At 53.9% G+C, this 15,109-nt stretch overlaps 2 protein-coding genes and 1 long non-coding RNA gene across 3 annotated transcripts in view; 2 read left to right on the forward strand and 1 right to left on the reverse strand.

The window, feature by feature from the left end:
- Nucleotides 1–636: 636 nt before the first annotated feature.
- On the forward strand, nucleotides 637–11,084 carry FCHSD1 (FCH and double SH3 domains 1). Its single transcript, XM_050794922.1, has 20 exons — nucleotides 637–716; nucleotides 948–1,045; nucleotides 1,640–1,685; nucleotides 2,090–2,157; nucleotides 2,507–2,642; nucleotides 2,729–2,865; nucleotides 3,017–3,080; nucleotides 3,941–4,069; nucleotides 4,519–4,641; nucleotides 4,809–4,904; nucleotides 5,324–5,443; nucleotides 5,851–5,955; nucleotides 6,108–6,269; nucleotides 6,899–7,027; nucleotides 7,124–7,207; nucleotides 7,375–7,492; nucleotides 7,627–7,847; nucleotides 8,973–9,060; nucleotides 10,325–10,380; nucleotides 10,498–11,084. Exons 1-20 carry the CDS (start codon nucleotides 696–698, stop codon nucleotides 10,561–10,563), a joined length of 2,067 nt encoding a protein of 688 aa, XP_050650879.1. The 5' UTR covers nucleotides 637–695; the 3' UTR covers nucleotides 10,564–11,084.
- The window catches only part of RELL2 (RELT like 2), a 347,299-nt gene continuing 343,191 nt past the window's right edge, over nucleotides 11,002–15,109 (reverse strand). Inside the window, exons 2-9 of the mRNA XM_050794943.1 lie at nucleotides 14,345–15,093; nucleotides 13,676–13,915; nucleotides 13,214–13,279; nucleotides 13,052–13,118; nucleotides 12,420–12,605; nucleotides 11,774–12,149; nucleotides 11,626–11,659; nucleotides 11,002–11,398 (exon numbers count right to left, since the gene is read on the reverse strand). Coding sequence (XP_050650900.1) covers nucleotides 11,627–11,659; nucleotides 11,774–12,149; nucleotides 12,420–12,605; nucleotides 13,052–13,118; nucleotides 13,214–13,279; nucleotides 13,676–13,859 — 912 coding nt within the window. The 5' untranslated portion in view covers nucleotides 13,860–13,915; nucleotides 14,345–15,093 and the 3' untranslated portion in view covers nucleotides 11,002–11,398; nucleotide 11,626. The remainder of the gene's footprint in view (nucleotides 11,399–11,625; nucleotides 11,660–11,773; nucleotides 12,150–12,419; nucleotides 12,606–13,051; nucleotides 13,119–13,213; nucleotides 13,280–13,675; nucleotides 13,916–14,344; nucleotides 15,094–15,109) is intronic.
- Nucleotides 11,405–12,771, forward strand: LOC126957267 (uncharacterized). The gene is made up of 2 exons (XR_007726704.1): nucleotides 11,405–11,516; nucleotides 12,220–12,771. It is a non-coding gene; the product is annotated as an uncharacterized LOC126957267 (long non-coding RNA).

Raw genomic sequence — 15,109 nt, forward strand, 5'->3', positions numbered from 1 at the left:
AGGAGCTTCGGTGAGGAGGATGAGGAATGGGGGAGAGGCTCCTCAGAAAGCAGTGCTAGGGCCGGAAGATCCTAAAGATGGCAGGGGCTTCCTGCGCATCTCCCAGCTCTCACCGACTCACTGGTATCGTTTACTTTTCAGTGGGGCCCAGACTTTTTACCTTTGGGCCTGGTTCCTTCCTGGATCTAGGCATCTTTCTCACCCTGCTCACGCTGGCTTTTCCAGTTAAGCGGGAATTAGGAAAAGGTCTGGGACCAGCCCTCTCTTCGTCAGATGCATCTTTGCTCAGGTGCCCAGTGACTCAGTTTCCCTGGTCACACATTGAATTCCTCATCATTAGCTCGGGGACTGGTGATCTACATATGCAAATGAATAATTATCAATAATTACAGGCTGAATCAGTGGATACACTACAAATAGAACTCAAGGCGTCTTGACTCAGATGCCTGGGGTTCTCCCCACCGCCCAGCGGACGCTGCGTCCGCCCCGCCGCCCGGACCCTTCCGGGGTATTCGCAGCAGTAACAGGTTTATTTTCTTTGCTGCCCGGTCTCTCTTCCCCGCCCTGCGCCGTCGCCGGACAAGTCGTGGGCGGGCAGAGGGCGGGGCCTGGCCTGGCCTGGGGCGGGGCTCCACAGTGGGCGGGGCTTCCTCGAGTTCCGGAGTCCAGTCGCTGGCCGCCTTGCTGGAGCGGAGATGCAGCCACCGCCCCGAAAAGTGAGCTTGCTCCTGAATGGGGACTCCTGGCGGGCTGGGGGAACGGACGGAGCTAAGGGGGCACCCGACTTGGGGTGGGAGACGGGAAGTCGGAAGGGATCAGACCCCAAACCAGAAGTAACAGAGTAAAGAGCTCAGCCCCTCCCTGGCCCCGCCCCCTCACCGCTCCCTGCGCGGAGTGTTTTTTAGGTCCTTGTGCCCGGGGTCTTCATCCTCTCCTTGCCCCCGCAGGTGAAGCCGGCCCAGGAGGTGAAGCTTCGCTTCCTGGAACAGCTGAGCATCCTTCAGACCCGGCAGCAAAGGGAGGCGGATCTGCTGGAGGACATCAGGTAGCCCCCAACCCTCTTCATTTACACTCACCTTCGTCGTTGTGCGCCACTTCTCCCCAACATACATCTGCCGGGGTGGAGGAACAGGGGTCAAGAGCTCCCCAGCCGACCCATCCACAGCCCTCACCCTAGGCTTGGCCTCTCCAGATACTGGATAGGAATGCTCCCCAACCTAACCCCCCCACAGCTCCCCCCCCCACATAAACACAGGAACTCTCCCTCAAAGCCCTTGACTCCACACTACTGCCCCCAACCCTACAATCAACCTTAGAGCAGAATCCCTCTCCCTCTTCCAGACCTGTTGGAAGGCTGGCAGATGTCGTACCCAGGCCCCCATCAATCTTCACCTCTAAGCCCACAGATGAACCTCTGGGTTGGGGAGGATCCTGCTGGGGCCCAGGGCAGTAAGGTGAGGGTTTCCTGTGTTGCGGCTGCCTGAGGTGATCTCAAGGACTCCCATCAGTCCCATTCCCTCTGGGTGCAGTTACGCTCTAGGAACCTGGCTCCCCCGGCTTCTTCCTGCCCTGAGTAGAGGACTGAGGATGGGAGAACATGCCCAAACATAACCTTATCCCCCACCTGCAATCTCCGCAGATCCTACAGCAAGCAGAGGGCAGCCATTGAACGGGAGTATGGGCAGGTATGGGACTTTTTTCTGTACCTTACCTCTTGTTCCAGTCTCCTTTACATCACCAGTAATGTCTGTCCATATCTATCCCTATTGTGGTCAAGAGCAGATGCCTAGAGTCAAGCAGACTGGTGTCAGATCCCTGTTGTGTAGTTATAGCCATATGGCCTTGGACCAGTTAGTTAACCTTTCTTGACCTCAGTTTCTTTCTCTGTAAAATGGGAATAAAAATAATACCTTACCTTCATGTAGGGTTGTTGTAAGGATTATACAAATTAATGACTATAAGGCATTTAGCAAAGCAAGTGGCACATAATGTACCCAAAGGATGGTATGATTATACTCTGATCTCATATTCTCCCAGTTGGGGTGGGTCTTTGAAAGGGAACTTGGTTCTGTGATGGCTTTTTCACCAGGCACTCCAGAAACTGGCTGGCCCATTCCTGAAGAGGGAAGGGCACCGGAGCGGCGAGATGGACAGCAGGTGGGCCCTATGGAGGGGGCGGGCCACAGGGACCAAAAAGTGATGGGGAGCTCAGCCCCAGGAGCCTGTGGAGATGAAGGCCTAGCAAGTGGGGAGGGCACGTGAGCTGTAGGTAGAGCTGACACAGCAGCAGCAGAGGAGCTGACCCAGCAAGGACACTGTGGGTGGGGTGGAGGGCAGGAGTGAGGCTTGTGGCTGAGCTAATGGGCTGATCGATTGATGGGCTTACAGACAAGGGAGGATGGGAAAGCACTCTGTCTCCCATGGTGTTGGTCAGGGGGCGGGGGTGGTCTCACGAAGCTGTGGAGTGCTCTCCTCCTCAACACAGACCTTCTCTGGGGAGGGGCAGGACAGTGTTCGGTGCCTGGCGCTGCCTGCTGGATGCCACCGTGGCTGGGGGCCAAACCCGGCTCCAGGCGTCCGACCGATACCGTGACCTAGCAGGGGGCACAGGGCGGAGCGCCAAGGAGCAGGTGCTTAGGAAGGTATGGCTCAGAGGATGGGGTGAAGGAAGAGCTGGCTTGGGACCAAAGGTGGTCTAGGTCAGGACTTTGTGTATGCATCCCAATAGGGAACAGAGAACCTCCAGAGGGCGCAGGCCGAGGTGCTGCAGTCTGTCCGGGAGCTGAGCCGAAGTCGGAAGCTGTATGGGCAGCGGGAACGTGTGTGGGCCTTGGCACAGGAGAAGGCAGCTGACGTCCAGGCCAGGTGGGGTCATGTAGAGTGAGGAAGCCCAAGGTGGGGGAACAGGGAGGTGGGGTTGTGTAGGGGTGGAGCCAAGTCACCAAAGCAGGGCCTGACTCTGATCTCATATTCTCTCACTTGGGGTGGGTCTGACTCCTTTCCCTCATCTGCACAGGCTAAACCGAAGTGACCATGGGATCTTCCACTCTCGGACCAGTCTCCAGAAACTGAGCACCAAGGTTCGAGGGATGAGGGCATGAGTGTGGGGCAGGGAAGAGAAGGGCAGAGTAGTCTAGTGGTTTGGAACCTAGGTGCATAAGTATGAAAGACTGGGTTGAATCCAGGCTCTCCTACTTCCTGGATGGGTGACCTTGGTTAATTTACTTCATCTCTCTGAGCCTTATTTTCTTCTATAAAATGGAAAGAATACCCTTCTTTTTCAGTCCTTTAATATGCATTTATTGAGGATCTGCAGGTACTAGGCACTGTTCTAGACACTATGGATAAGTGGAGAACACTACCAACAGAGTTCCTGCCCTCACAGTCTGGTTAAGAGAGACAGACAGCAAATAAATACTTAGATTAAGATGAAAATAAAACAAGGTACTATGATAAAGAATAACAAGGGGGTAGAATTTAGAGGGAGGCCTCTCTGAATAGGTGGCCTAATTGTCAAGAAGGAGCTGGCCTTGCAAAGATCTAAAGGAAGAACATTCCAGAGAGAAGAAATGATGAGTGCAAAGGCTCTGAGGTGGGAATAACTTCGTAGGCTCGAGGAATTGAGAGAAGGCCAGTATGGCTGGAGTACTGTGAGCAAGGGAACAAGCACTTGAAAAGACGTTAGAGAGGTTGTGGGGGTCAGCTCATATTGAACCTGGTGGACCGTGGTAAGGAACAGTGGATTTTATTTTAAATGCGTGCAGAAGGCACTAGAGGATTTTGAGCAGGAGTTGTGAGTATGCAACATTTTTAGTGTAGTGTCAGGCACATAGTAAGCACTCAATAATGTGAGAATCCATTCTGGATCTGGCTTCTCAATTGGTCTTGGAAGGACTCAAGGGGTCTAGGGCTTCCTATTGACATCAGTTTACTCTCCTAGCTGTCCGCCCAGTCAGCCCAGTACTCCCAGCAGCTGCAAGCCGCCCGCAATGAGTACCTGCTTACTTTGGTGGCTACCAACGCCCACCTCGACCATTACTACCAGGAGGAACTGCCAGCTCTGCTCAAGGCCAGTCTTAACCCAAACACCCCTGTCCCTCAGCAGGGAGGGAAAGGAGGACCTCCCCCTTGCTTCTTGATCCCCATGACACTGGGCGGTGCAGGGGATCTTGTCTGCTTACAGTGGGTAGATGATACATACATGGGCTCTGGTTCTGCTCCTAGCTGGCTGCATGGCATTGTACAGTACACGTAACCCTTCTGAACCCCAGATTCCTCATCAGGGATGACCCTTTCTCTGCCTATCTTATAACACTAGTTGGGCTCAAAGGAGAGAATGGATGTTAAAGTATGTTTTAAACTTCTAAGTGCTCTGCACACGAGGGCCTTTCTCATGAAGAATGTCTTCTTCCCTCCTTCCTGTATCTCATGACCATCACCTGTCAAATCTGGAACGAGCCTATTTTACAGTAGAGATCTGGGGGAAGGGTGGTGTTAGTATCTTGGGGTTCTTTCTAGGCCCTTGTCAGTGAGCTGTCAGAACACTTGAGGGACCCCTTGACCTCCCTCAGCCGCACTGAGCTGGAAGCCGCAGAGGTCGTCCTGGAGCATGCCCACCGTGGGGAGCAGACAACCTCCCAGGTGAGGGCTGTGGCCTCTAAGAGCTTCCCTAGGGATCCTTTTTACCCTTCCCTCCCAGTGCAGCCCTCTTTCCTTCACACATTGTCCTTTTTCTTCCAAGAAGTGCTAGGAACAGGGTTGGAGAGTGAGCCAGTGAATGAGTGACTTTGACTTTTCCCAACCCCTAGGTAAGCTGGGAGCAAGACCTGAAGCTGTTTCTTAAGGAGCCTGGTGTATTTTCCCCCACCCCACCTCAGCAGTTTCAGCCAGCAGGGACTGATCAGGTGAGACCTTCCTGCTTGTTGGAACCAGGCCACATATAAAGGGGACTATGATTTAGGCCTCCTCCTCCATTATCCTTGTCTTTACGTTAACTTAGTGAGTGTTATACCATGGAGAGGGGGTTTCAGAATTCCAACTCACCTCCCTCCCACCAGGACACACACACACAAAAAACACACCTCAGGCCACCTTTCAGTCACTTGACTGCACCATCTTCTTCATTCTACCTCTGTCCCTCGACCTGGATCCCATTTCTGAAGCTCTGTATCTCTGTGTCCACATTACCTGTATCCATGGCCATAGGCATGTGCCCCTTCCTCTTTGTCCTTGTCCTTGGAGGTCAAGACAGAGTGGAAAAAGGAGGAACTGGAGAGAAGGAGCAGCCTCAGGTCCTCCTCACAGCACCCCCTGACCCATTCAGGTGTGTGCCCTGGAGTGGGGAGCAGAAAGCATGGCTGGCGAGAGTGGCCTGGAGAAAGAGGTTCAGCGCTTGACCAGCCGAGCTGCCCGTGACTACAAGATCCAGAACCATGGGCATCGGGTGAGGTGGGGGGCACAGGTGTCATGTGCACCTTCTTGTCTCAGCAAGAAGAGCTGAGAGAGGGGATCTTGGAGCCATTGAGGGTGTCATGGGGCTACAGAGGGGAGGGAAAGGTATTGTAAGGTAACAGTGTGGCACAATAGTTAAGAACAGTTTTTGGAGCTAGACCCACATAGGTTCAAATTCTCTTCTGTTGCTTCCTAGTTCTGTAACCCCGGGTAAGGGAGTGACGTAACCTCTCTGGACTTCAATTTCCTCATCACTAAAGTAGGGCCAATAATAGCACCCACCTCATAGGGAAGATTAAATGACATAATGTATGTGATACAACTAGCAAAGTACCAGTCCTGTAGTAAGTCATGCCCCACAGTATTTCCACCCACCCCGTTCTCTGCCTTCCCAACCAGGTACTGCAGCGACTGGAGCAGAGGCGGCAGCAGGCTTCAGAACGGGAGGCTCCAGGCATAGAACAGAGGTTACAGGAAGTGCGAGAGAGCATCCGCCGGGCACAGGTGAGGCACACCCCTGAGGTTAGAGATCTCACCTTCTCAGGCAAGCCCCACTCCCTCTACTCTTTCTGATGGTGGGAAGGAGGGAAGGGAGAAGCAGAGAGTAGACACTGCCATCAGCCAGGTTCCACTAACTTCCTTCCTCCCTATGCCAGGTGAGCCAGGTGAAGGGGGCTGCCCGGCTGACTCTGCTGCAGGGGGCTGGCCTCGATGTGCAGCGCTGGCTGAAGCCAGCCATGACCCAGGCCCAGGATGAGGTAGAGCAGGAGCGACGTCTCAGTGAGGCTCGGCTGTCCCAGAGGGACCTCTCTCCAACCGTGAGCTCCTCCCCTGACACTACCCATCCTTACTTAGAAGTGAAAAACTCCAGTGGAACGCAAACCCTATAAAACTGGAATCACAGTTGTGCCTAACTCAAAGGGTTATTGTGAGGTTTAAGTGAAATCATTCATATATCATTCTTTACATAATTTCTGGCATAGAATCCTCAGTAAATTTTTATTATGAGCATAATAGAATGATTAAGAAGTAGGGTTCTGGGGCAATCTGTAAGGGCTTTGAGTACCAGCCACTCCACTTGTGAGCTGTGCAATCTCGAAAAGTGACTTAACTTTTCTGAACCCCAGTTTCCTCATAAATAAAGTGAGGTTAATAGTTGTGCAAAACTATTAGCACTGGGTCATTATGAAGATTAAATGAGACAATATATACAAGATACTTTGCATTGTGCTTGGCACATAGTATGCACTCAATTGCTGTAACTCTGCTATTACTGTTGTTATTATCCTACTCTGTGGTGACTGTGGTTGTATACATGGTAAGTGGATGGGTGCAACTACCTTGGAGGGGGATCCATGGTGTCCTTTACGGGAAAGATGGAAGAGTGGGAGATAGAACCAGTGCTTGAGAGCGGGCCCCATATGAGGTCTGTTCTTTGCCCCTCTAGGCTGAGGATGCTGAGCTTTCTGACTTTGAGGAATGTGAGGAGACAGGAGAGCTCTTTGAGGAGCCTGCCCCCCAAGCCCTGGCCACTAGGCCCCTCCCCTGCCCTGCACATGTGGTATTTCGCTATCAGGTATGAATGGGGGTGGGGACCTTTGATGGGGGTGGGGACCTTTGATGGGCAAGGGTCAGGGACAGCCAAGTCCTGAATCCTTCGTGTGTGGCCCAGGCAGGGCATGAGGATGAGCTGACAATCACGGAGGGTGAGTGGCTGGAGGTCATAGAGGAGGGAGATGCTGACGAATGGGTCAAGGTGGGTATGGACCCTGGGCTCTGACCTTGGGTTGGGGGCAGTAGGAGGGACTTCTCTGTGGCCCCCATGGACCCTTCTAGGCAAAGCTAGAAGCCTGAGTAGAGGAGAGCCAGGGTCATGGACTGCTGAGGTAAACCTAATATCTGTTCACATTGCTGGGTGAGCAGGCTCGGAACCAGCACGGTGAGGTAGGCTTTGTCCCTGAGCGGTATCTCAACTTCCCGGACCTCTCCCTCCCAGAGAGCGGCCAAGACAGTGACAATCCCTCTGGGGCAGAGCCCAAAGGTAAGAAAGGGAAATTTGGGGTTAGGGGACCCTGGGTATGGTGAAGAATTGTTAGGGGTTGTAGCCCTGGGGTGTCACGGTCCTGGGGCACTGCCACCCACCTCCCTCTCACCGTTTCTCCTGGGCCTCTGTAGCATTCCTGGCACGGGCCCTGTACAGCTACACCGGACAGAGTGCAGAGGAGCTGAGCTTCCCTGAGGGGGCGCTCATCCGTCTGCTGCCCCGGGCCCAAGATGGAGTAGATGACGGCTTCTGGAGGGGAGAATTTGGGGGCCATGTTGGGGTCTTCCCCTCACTGCTGGTGGAAGAGCTGCTTGGTCCCCCAGGGCCACCTGAACTCTCTGACCCTGAACAGGTGAGGCTTACCTTCTCCCTGAACTACCCAGGCACCTCTGGGTTGACCCTTCCACCCCAGTAAAGCCTCATATTCATTTTAATGCCCCCTCTGCTCCCCAGGTTTACCTCCTGTAGTGGCCTGGGCCTCCCCATCTCCTATGGGTGGGCAGGGGAAAGGGAAACTAAGGCAGCCTTCATAGGAGTTTGGGGGTCCTACTTTAGTGCTGGATAGATCTGAGTTCAAATTTCTATTGTATAACTTGGGCAATGATTTAATCTCTCTGAGCTTGTTTCTTCACATGTAAAATGGGGATAATACCTACTTTAGCAGGCTCACTGTCATAATTAGAGATAATCGAGGTAAAGCCCCCCCGTTTTTTTTTTTGAGACGGAGTTTCGCTCTTGTTGCCCAGGCTGGAGTGCAATGGGGCGATCTCGGCTCCCCGCAACCTCCACCTCCCGGGTTCAAGCAATTCTCCTGTATCAGCCCCTCTAGTAGATGGGATTACAGGCGCGTGCCGCCACGCCCAGCCAATTTCCTATTTTTAGTGGATACAGGGTTTCTCCATGTTGGTCAGGCTGGTCTCGAACTCCTGACCTCAGGTCATCCACCTGCCTTGGCCTCCCAATGTGCTGGGATTACAGGTGCAAGCCACCATGCCTGGCCGAGGCAAAGCCTTTAGTGCAGTGGAATGCAGAAGGTGTTTCAATATAAGATACCTATTGTTATAATGTATATACATACAGCAGAAAGAGAATAGGAGTGGGCGTCAGGAGACCTGGGTTCTAGCCAGCACTCTGCCAATAACTGGCTCTATGATTTTGGACCTGGCTTAACCTGGGTCTCACTTCTAACACAGGAGTCATATTAATAAAAATGCCTACCTCATGGGGTAGTGGTGAGGATTGAATGAATTAGTACATGTGAAGTGCTAGTAGAACACTTGAGACATAGTATACATAAGCATTCAATACATATTGACTGTTGAATATCTGTCAGCTACACCCCCCCATCTTAATGCAAACATTTGGCCACTTCCTGTGTTGGGAAGTGATGAGGAAGGAACTGAAGATGGGATGAGAGGAAAAGCTGGTAAAACCTCCCCACGTGCCAGGAATAACTGTGTGCCCACCCCACCTCCAGATGCTGCCGTCCCCTTCTCCTCCCAGCTTCTCCCCACCTGCACCTACCTCTGTGTTGGATGGGCCCCCTGCACCTGTCCTGCCTGGGGGTGAGTGGAAGGAATTGGGAGCCCTGGGAGGCTAACAGATAAGGAAGAAGGAGGAAGCTTGGACTCCCAGGTCACGGTCTGGTCCTCTCCATGCCCTCAGGCATCTTGCAATAAGGTCTATTGCAGCTTGGTGGAGAGCACTTGCCTGGGCTCTGGAGCCAGGCTGACTGGTTCAGATCCCGCTCTGTCATTTCCAAGTGTGTGACTCGAGGTGGGATTCTGAACCTGTCTGGGCCTCAGTTTATGTTCTTTATGAGGTAAGGAAAAGGTACTAGCTCATTGAATTGTTATGAGAGTTAAAAAAGATGCCTGTGGACTACACAGCATTGTGTCTGGCACACAGTAAGTATTCAGTCACTATTTTAAAAATTAGCTAAGTTCTCTCATGGTGTCCTCCCAATATGCACCTTTTGCTCCTAGTGTCCAGATACCTAGCTTTGTATCATTTTTTCTGATGCCCACTTTTTTTTCTTTTTTAAATGTCTATAGCAGTTTTATTTTATTATTATTTATTTTAGATTCAGGAGGTACATGTGCTTGTTTGTCATATGGATATACTGCATACTAGTGGAGATTGGGCTTCTAGTGTACCTGTTACTCAAATAGTGAACATTGTACCTGATAGGTAATTTTTCAACCCTCACCCCTGCCTCGATTCCTACCTTTGCCTCCTTTGGAGTCCTGGGAGTCTGTTATTTCCATCTCTATGTCCATGTGTAGCTGTTGTTTAGCTCCCACTTATAAGTGAGAACATGTAATATTTGGTTTTCTGTTTCTGAGTTAGTTCATTTAGGATAATGGCATCCAACTCCATTCATGTTGCTACAGACGACATGATTTCATTCTTTTTAATGGCTGTGGAATGCCTGCCTTTTCTAAAACCTTCTGGTACTCCCACCTTGTCCACAAGGAGTCTCCCTCCCTGGAGTTACCATCATCTCCACCACCCCAAGTTCACTTTGCATGACTTAGCACTTAGTCATTTATTGTGTTTATTGAGGTTTCATTATTGGTTTCTTGACAGCCACTGGGGGTAGGAGCGCTATGTATCCTATCTGCCTTTGTTTTATACCTTGAGCAGAGCTGATTATACAGCAGTTACCCAATAAATGTTGAGGACAGTGGATAGAGTGATGGATTTTATGGTCTAGGATGGTGACCATTAATTTAGCAAATATTTATAGAATGCCACTTTCCTAAGTGCTGGAGATACAGCATTGAACAAAACAAAGTCTGAAGACTGACTTGTGGTTCTTATTTCCAGACAAAGCCCTGGACTTCCCTGGGCTCCTGGACATGATGGTACCTCGACTCAGGCCGGTAAGGGCCCTTGCCTTGGAGGAGATTGTATGTAGAGGGGTTATTCCAATCAGTCCTGTTTTGTCTGGTATACCCTTAAGGGAGGACTCTGGAGCACTAACTGTGTGTTCCCTACAGATGCGTCCACCACCTCCCCCGCCGGCTAAAGCCCCGGATCCTGGCCACCCAGATCCCCTCACCTGAAGGCCAGGGAATCCTTGACCCCCGGTGATGCTGCTGTCCCTATCTTCAAGCTGTCAGACCACACCCTCAATGATCCAGAGCAACACAGCCAAAACCTGGAATCTCCCTATTTCCACCCTCACCTCCAAGGGTAGAAACTTGCCCCTTCCCATTTCTGGGACTGGAGCCCACTCCTTTTTTTCCCATTGTCCTATCATCTCTAGGACTGGAACTACTCCTTTCTCTTCTGCCATCACCCTATCTAGGGTGGTGAAATGCCTGAAATCTCTGGGGCTGGAAACCATCCATCAAAGTCTCTAGTGGTTCTGGCCCACCTCTTTCCCCACCCTGGCTCCGTGACCCACCCCACTCTGGATGCCAGGGTCACTGGGGTTAGGCCGGGGAGAGGAACAGGCCTTGGGGATCAGAAGGCGCTGGAGCCAGGATGCGAAGCAGCTGTAATGGTCTGAGCGGATTTATTGACAATGAATAAAGGGCACGAAGGCCAGGCCAGGGCCTGGGCCTGTTGTGCTAAGAGGGCAGGGGGCCTATGGTGCTATTGCTTTAGGGGCCCACCAGGGGCAGGGGCCTGCTCCCAGCTGCCACGCTCTATTATATGGAGCGAGGTGTTGGGGAAGGCGGGTCAGGCAGCCTGTTGCAGGCAGGGGAAGGAGAAGAGACTGAGGGGCCATGACCTCTCCTGAGGCCCCCAGCCTGAGACCGTGTAACTCCAGGTAGAAGTTGAGCTGGTCCCTCAGCTGGGGGGCAGTGCTGTCCAGTGGAGGGGAGGGCCTTCACGCCCACCCACACCCTGGCCCTGCCAGCTGGTAGTCCATCAGCACAATGAAGAAGGAGACTTGGAGAAGAGGAAGAGTAACAGTATTGCTTCCTGTTCAGGCTGTATCCAGCTTTTCCCCTGGGGCTGCAGGACCTTCCCTACCTCCACCACCAAACCAAGGGATTTATAGCAAAGGGTAAGCCTGCAGTTTATACTCTGGGGGTTCAGGGAGCTGAAAGGCTTAAGTAGTTTAAGTAGGTGATGGGAAGATGAGATTACCTCATTTAGGGCTCAGGCAGACTCACCTCACATACCCCCTGCTCCCCGTGGTAGAGACACCTGAGAGAAAGGGGAGGGGTCAACGAGAGAACAGGAGTAGGTCATATCAGTGCCCCCCCAAAGTAGAGAGCAATAAGAGCCCAGCCCAGTACAGTCCTGGCTGTGTTTTCCTACCTGGTGATCGGAAGTGTCCGGTTTGCTTTGCTGCCCATTTGCCTCTTGAGTGGGCAGCCCTGGGCTTGGGCCCCTCCCTCTGTCCCTCAGTGTTGGCTCTGCAGAAGCTCTGGGGTTCCCTTCAAGTGCACAAGGGGCTAGGCTGCTGTCCCTGAGTCCTCCATTCTGTACTGGGGGGCTGGCTAGGACCTGGGGCTGTGGCCTCTCAGGGGGCAGCCTCTCCATGGCAGGCATCCCTGCCTTGGGCTGCCCTCCCCCAGACCCCTGACCACCCCCTGGGTCCTGTCCCCCACCAGAGCCCCAGCTCCTGTCCGTGGGGGAGCCATCACGGTGTTCATGCAGTCCATAGCGCTTCTCAATGTGTGTCACCCGGAACCTGGGAGGGAAGGGAACACTGGGGTTTAGGACCACAACTCAGAGGCTGCTTGGCCCTCCCCTCTGACCAGGGACATCCTGAGTTTGGTGGCTACTTCCCTCTGGCCTAAGGTAGGGGAGGCCTTCTCAGACTGTGAGGCACATTGTGTAGCGTGACTTCCGCTGGAGCTCACAGTCCAGGAGGAAAGAGCCAAGGCCCACTTTTGGGATCAGGTGCCTGATCATTGGGCCCCCTACCTCAACCTCACTTTCCCTGGAGCACCTGCCCCACCTGCCCACAGAGAACACAGTGGTCTCCCCTGTCCGGGGGCGGCTTTTTCCTTCCTTGGAGCGTCCCTGACGGACAAGTGGAGGCCTCTTGCTGCGGCTGCAATGGATGCAAGGGGCTGCAGAGCCCAGGTGCACTGTGTGATGATGGGAGGGGGCTCCATCCTGCAGGCTGGAGGTGGCATCCACACTGGACAGCAGGGAGGAGGGGAGCAAGGGTAACATTTCCATTTCCCTTCATGTTTTGTTTCTTATGTTCTTTCAGCATGCTCCTTAAAACCCCAGAAGCCCCAATGTCCCCAAGCCCCAACATTTTTTTCTTGTCTTTATCTAATAAATTCAATATTAAGATGTTAGTGACCACATGTTCTTCCTCCCAGGGCTGTTTGCTAAAAAGAACATTGCTTAACCCAAAGGAGTGGCACTAGAGGTAAATGTTAGGTTTGATGACATCTAGATGAGAGAGATGTTTTGAAGGAATCGAGATTTCTACAAAACTTCTTTCTTCCTATAAGTTAGCCAGCTTTGCCCTTCCCCCAACCCCATACATGCAAGGAGACTGGGAGAGGATTGTGCTGGAGGAGAGGATACTCTCCAAGGCAAGCTAAGTCATGCTGGCCCTTGTTTCCAGCTCACCTGGACAGCTGCACTGTCCCTTCTCCTTCACTGTCCCCCAGCATCTCCTTCAAGGCCTCAGCATTGGCTGAGGGAAGAAGGAAAAGAGGGAGTCAGTGAAGGTGGAGGTCAGGGCAAGAGAAGGTTGGAGAAGGAGGGAGCAAGGGGCTATGCTAGACCCACCTTCATTTTGGATGATGCAGCGAACAATCCTCTCTACTGTGTCCTCATTCATGTCATCGTCCTCAGCTGAAGGATGAAAGAGATTGGCAAGGAAGCAGGAATGAGTCAGCTTTGGGGGAACATTACCTGGTAGCTCCCATCATTTATTGCTTAGGACATACCCTTTTACCTACTTGCTATCATGCTGGACCTCAGCATTTCAGGGACCAGAAAAGATGGGGACACCAATGCAAGCCTAAGACTACCATCCAGAGGACCCTTGCTGCCCATGCTGCCTTCTCTAGTTTTGCTTTCAGAGTGGTGTCACCCCACTTGCTAACTCAAGAGTGCATCACTAAGCTTCCTGAGCAGGCTTGATCAGGATTTGGCCTGGGTCTGTTGGTCAGGGAGGCAGAGGTGAGGGGCAGAGGTGTGGGGAGAAGGGTGAAAGGTTACTGAGCCAGGGTTCCAGGCTCCACTCACGGGGCTGAAGCTGGGCATCGTCAGGCTCGGAGCCCCTCGACGTGCGGCAGCGGTAGCCCTTCTTCTTGAGCACGTGGCAGATCATGAAACCTACCAGGCCCATGAGGAAGAAGACCAGCACAAGCAGGAAGAGCATATACAGCCCATGTTGGGGCGGTTCCAGGTCAGGCTGTGGTTCCGACATGAGGCCCTGGGGGGCGAGCGCGGGCCAGGGCGCCTCCTGGGTTTAGGAGGCTGCAGCTGGGAATGGGGGAGGGGTAGGAATGCAGTCCTCAGGATCTGAAACAAGCACGTCTAAGACGTTCGGCTAAGGTCCGGCTCCACCCCCTACCCAACCAGGGAGCTGTCCGGGCCAGGGGTGCTGTTTCGTCAATACGGCCCAAGGCAAGAGGTCAGCGGCTACGCAAGCTCTCTACCACGACCCTGGTCCCGCTTCCCCGACGCCCCGAGCGTTCCCCTTTCCAGCTCGTTCGCGCTTCCGTCCCTCCCAAGGACACTGCAGCACGAGATGGGACGGAATTCTTAGGCGGCGGGAGCAGAAATCGTGCCTGAGTCAGCGCCCGCACCTCCTCCGCGCCGGCCTGAGCCAGGCCTCTGCAGCCCCCTCCTCTCAGTACTCCCGCACCCCTCTCCCTTTTTGGTTTCTCCCACCCTGACCACCTGGCCCACCCGGTACCGGTGATTTGGTTCTGGTTCCGGCTTCTGCTCAGGTTCCGGCTCCAGGGGCGTCCTAGTGCGGCTCGGGGCCCCCGACGCCCTTCCGGCGCTCATCCCTTGATTCCTCCCCTCCCCCTTCGCCGCCTCACCGGCCCCGGGCTGTGGCTGCGGATACCCGCGCCGTGGCAGGCGGGGGGAGGGAAGGACAGAGAAGGATGCGGGCTGACTGAGAGCGGCGGCAGGCTCCGGGCAACTCCGGCCCTGGGTCAGGGAGATCGCCTCCGCAGCCGCCCTGGCTTCCCAAATGCCTTCGCCCGTCGCGGGCCCAGGACCAGGAGGCGGAGCGCAGGTGTGCGGGGCGGAGAGCGTGAGCTCTGCGCGCGCGTGACTGCGCCTGGCCCCCCCGGGGCAATGTGTGGCGCCGAGTCTAGGTCCGGGTAGGGGACAGGAGGTCCGGCGTGGGTGTTGTCCACTGGTCTATCCGCTACGCCTGGCGCAGCTCCTGCCCTCAGATGCCCCGACCAAGCGGAGAGTCAGGAATCTTCCCCGAGGGCTGGGGGAAGCCGGCTTTCCGCACCTTTGAGGGACGGCGTGGCGGGATCTTCGGAGCTTCCTAGAGAAGTGACCACGGCCTGCGCCCGGTTTGGGGCAAGCGGCTGGATGGGATGGCTCAGCTTCCCGAGGATCTGATCCCCGGCCGGAGAGAAATGGCCCTTGCATCCTAGGAGCGATGCTACCAGTTCCCCGCCCAACCCGGGACGCTCAAAGCCGCAGCTC

The sequence above is a fragment of the Macaca thibetana genome, chromosome 6 (assembly GCF_024542745.1).
Source record: "Macaca thibetana thibetana isolate TM-01 chromosome 6, ASM2454274v1, whole genome shotgun sequence".
Lineage (NCBI taxonomy): Eukaryota > Metazoa > Chordata > Mammalia > Primates > Cercopithecidae > Macaca > Macaca thibetana.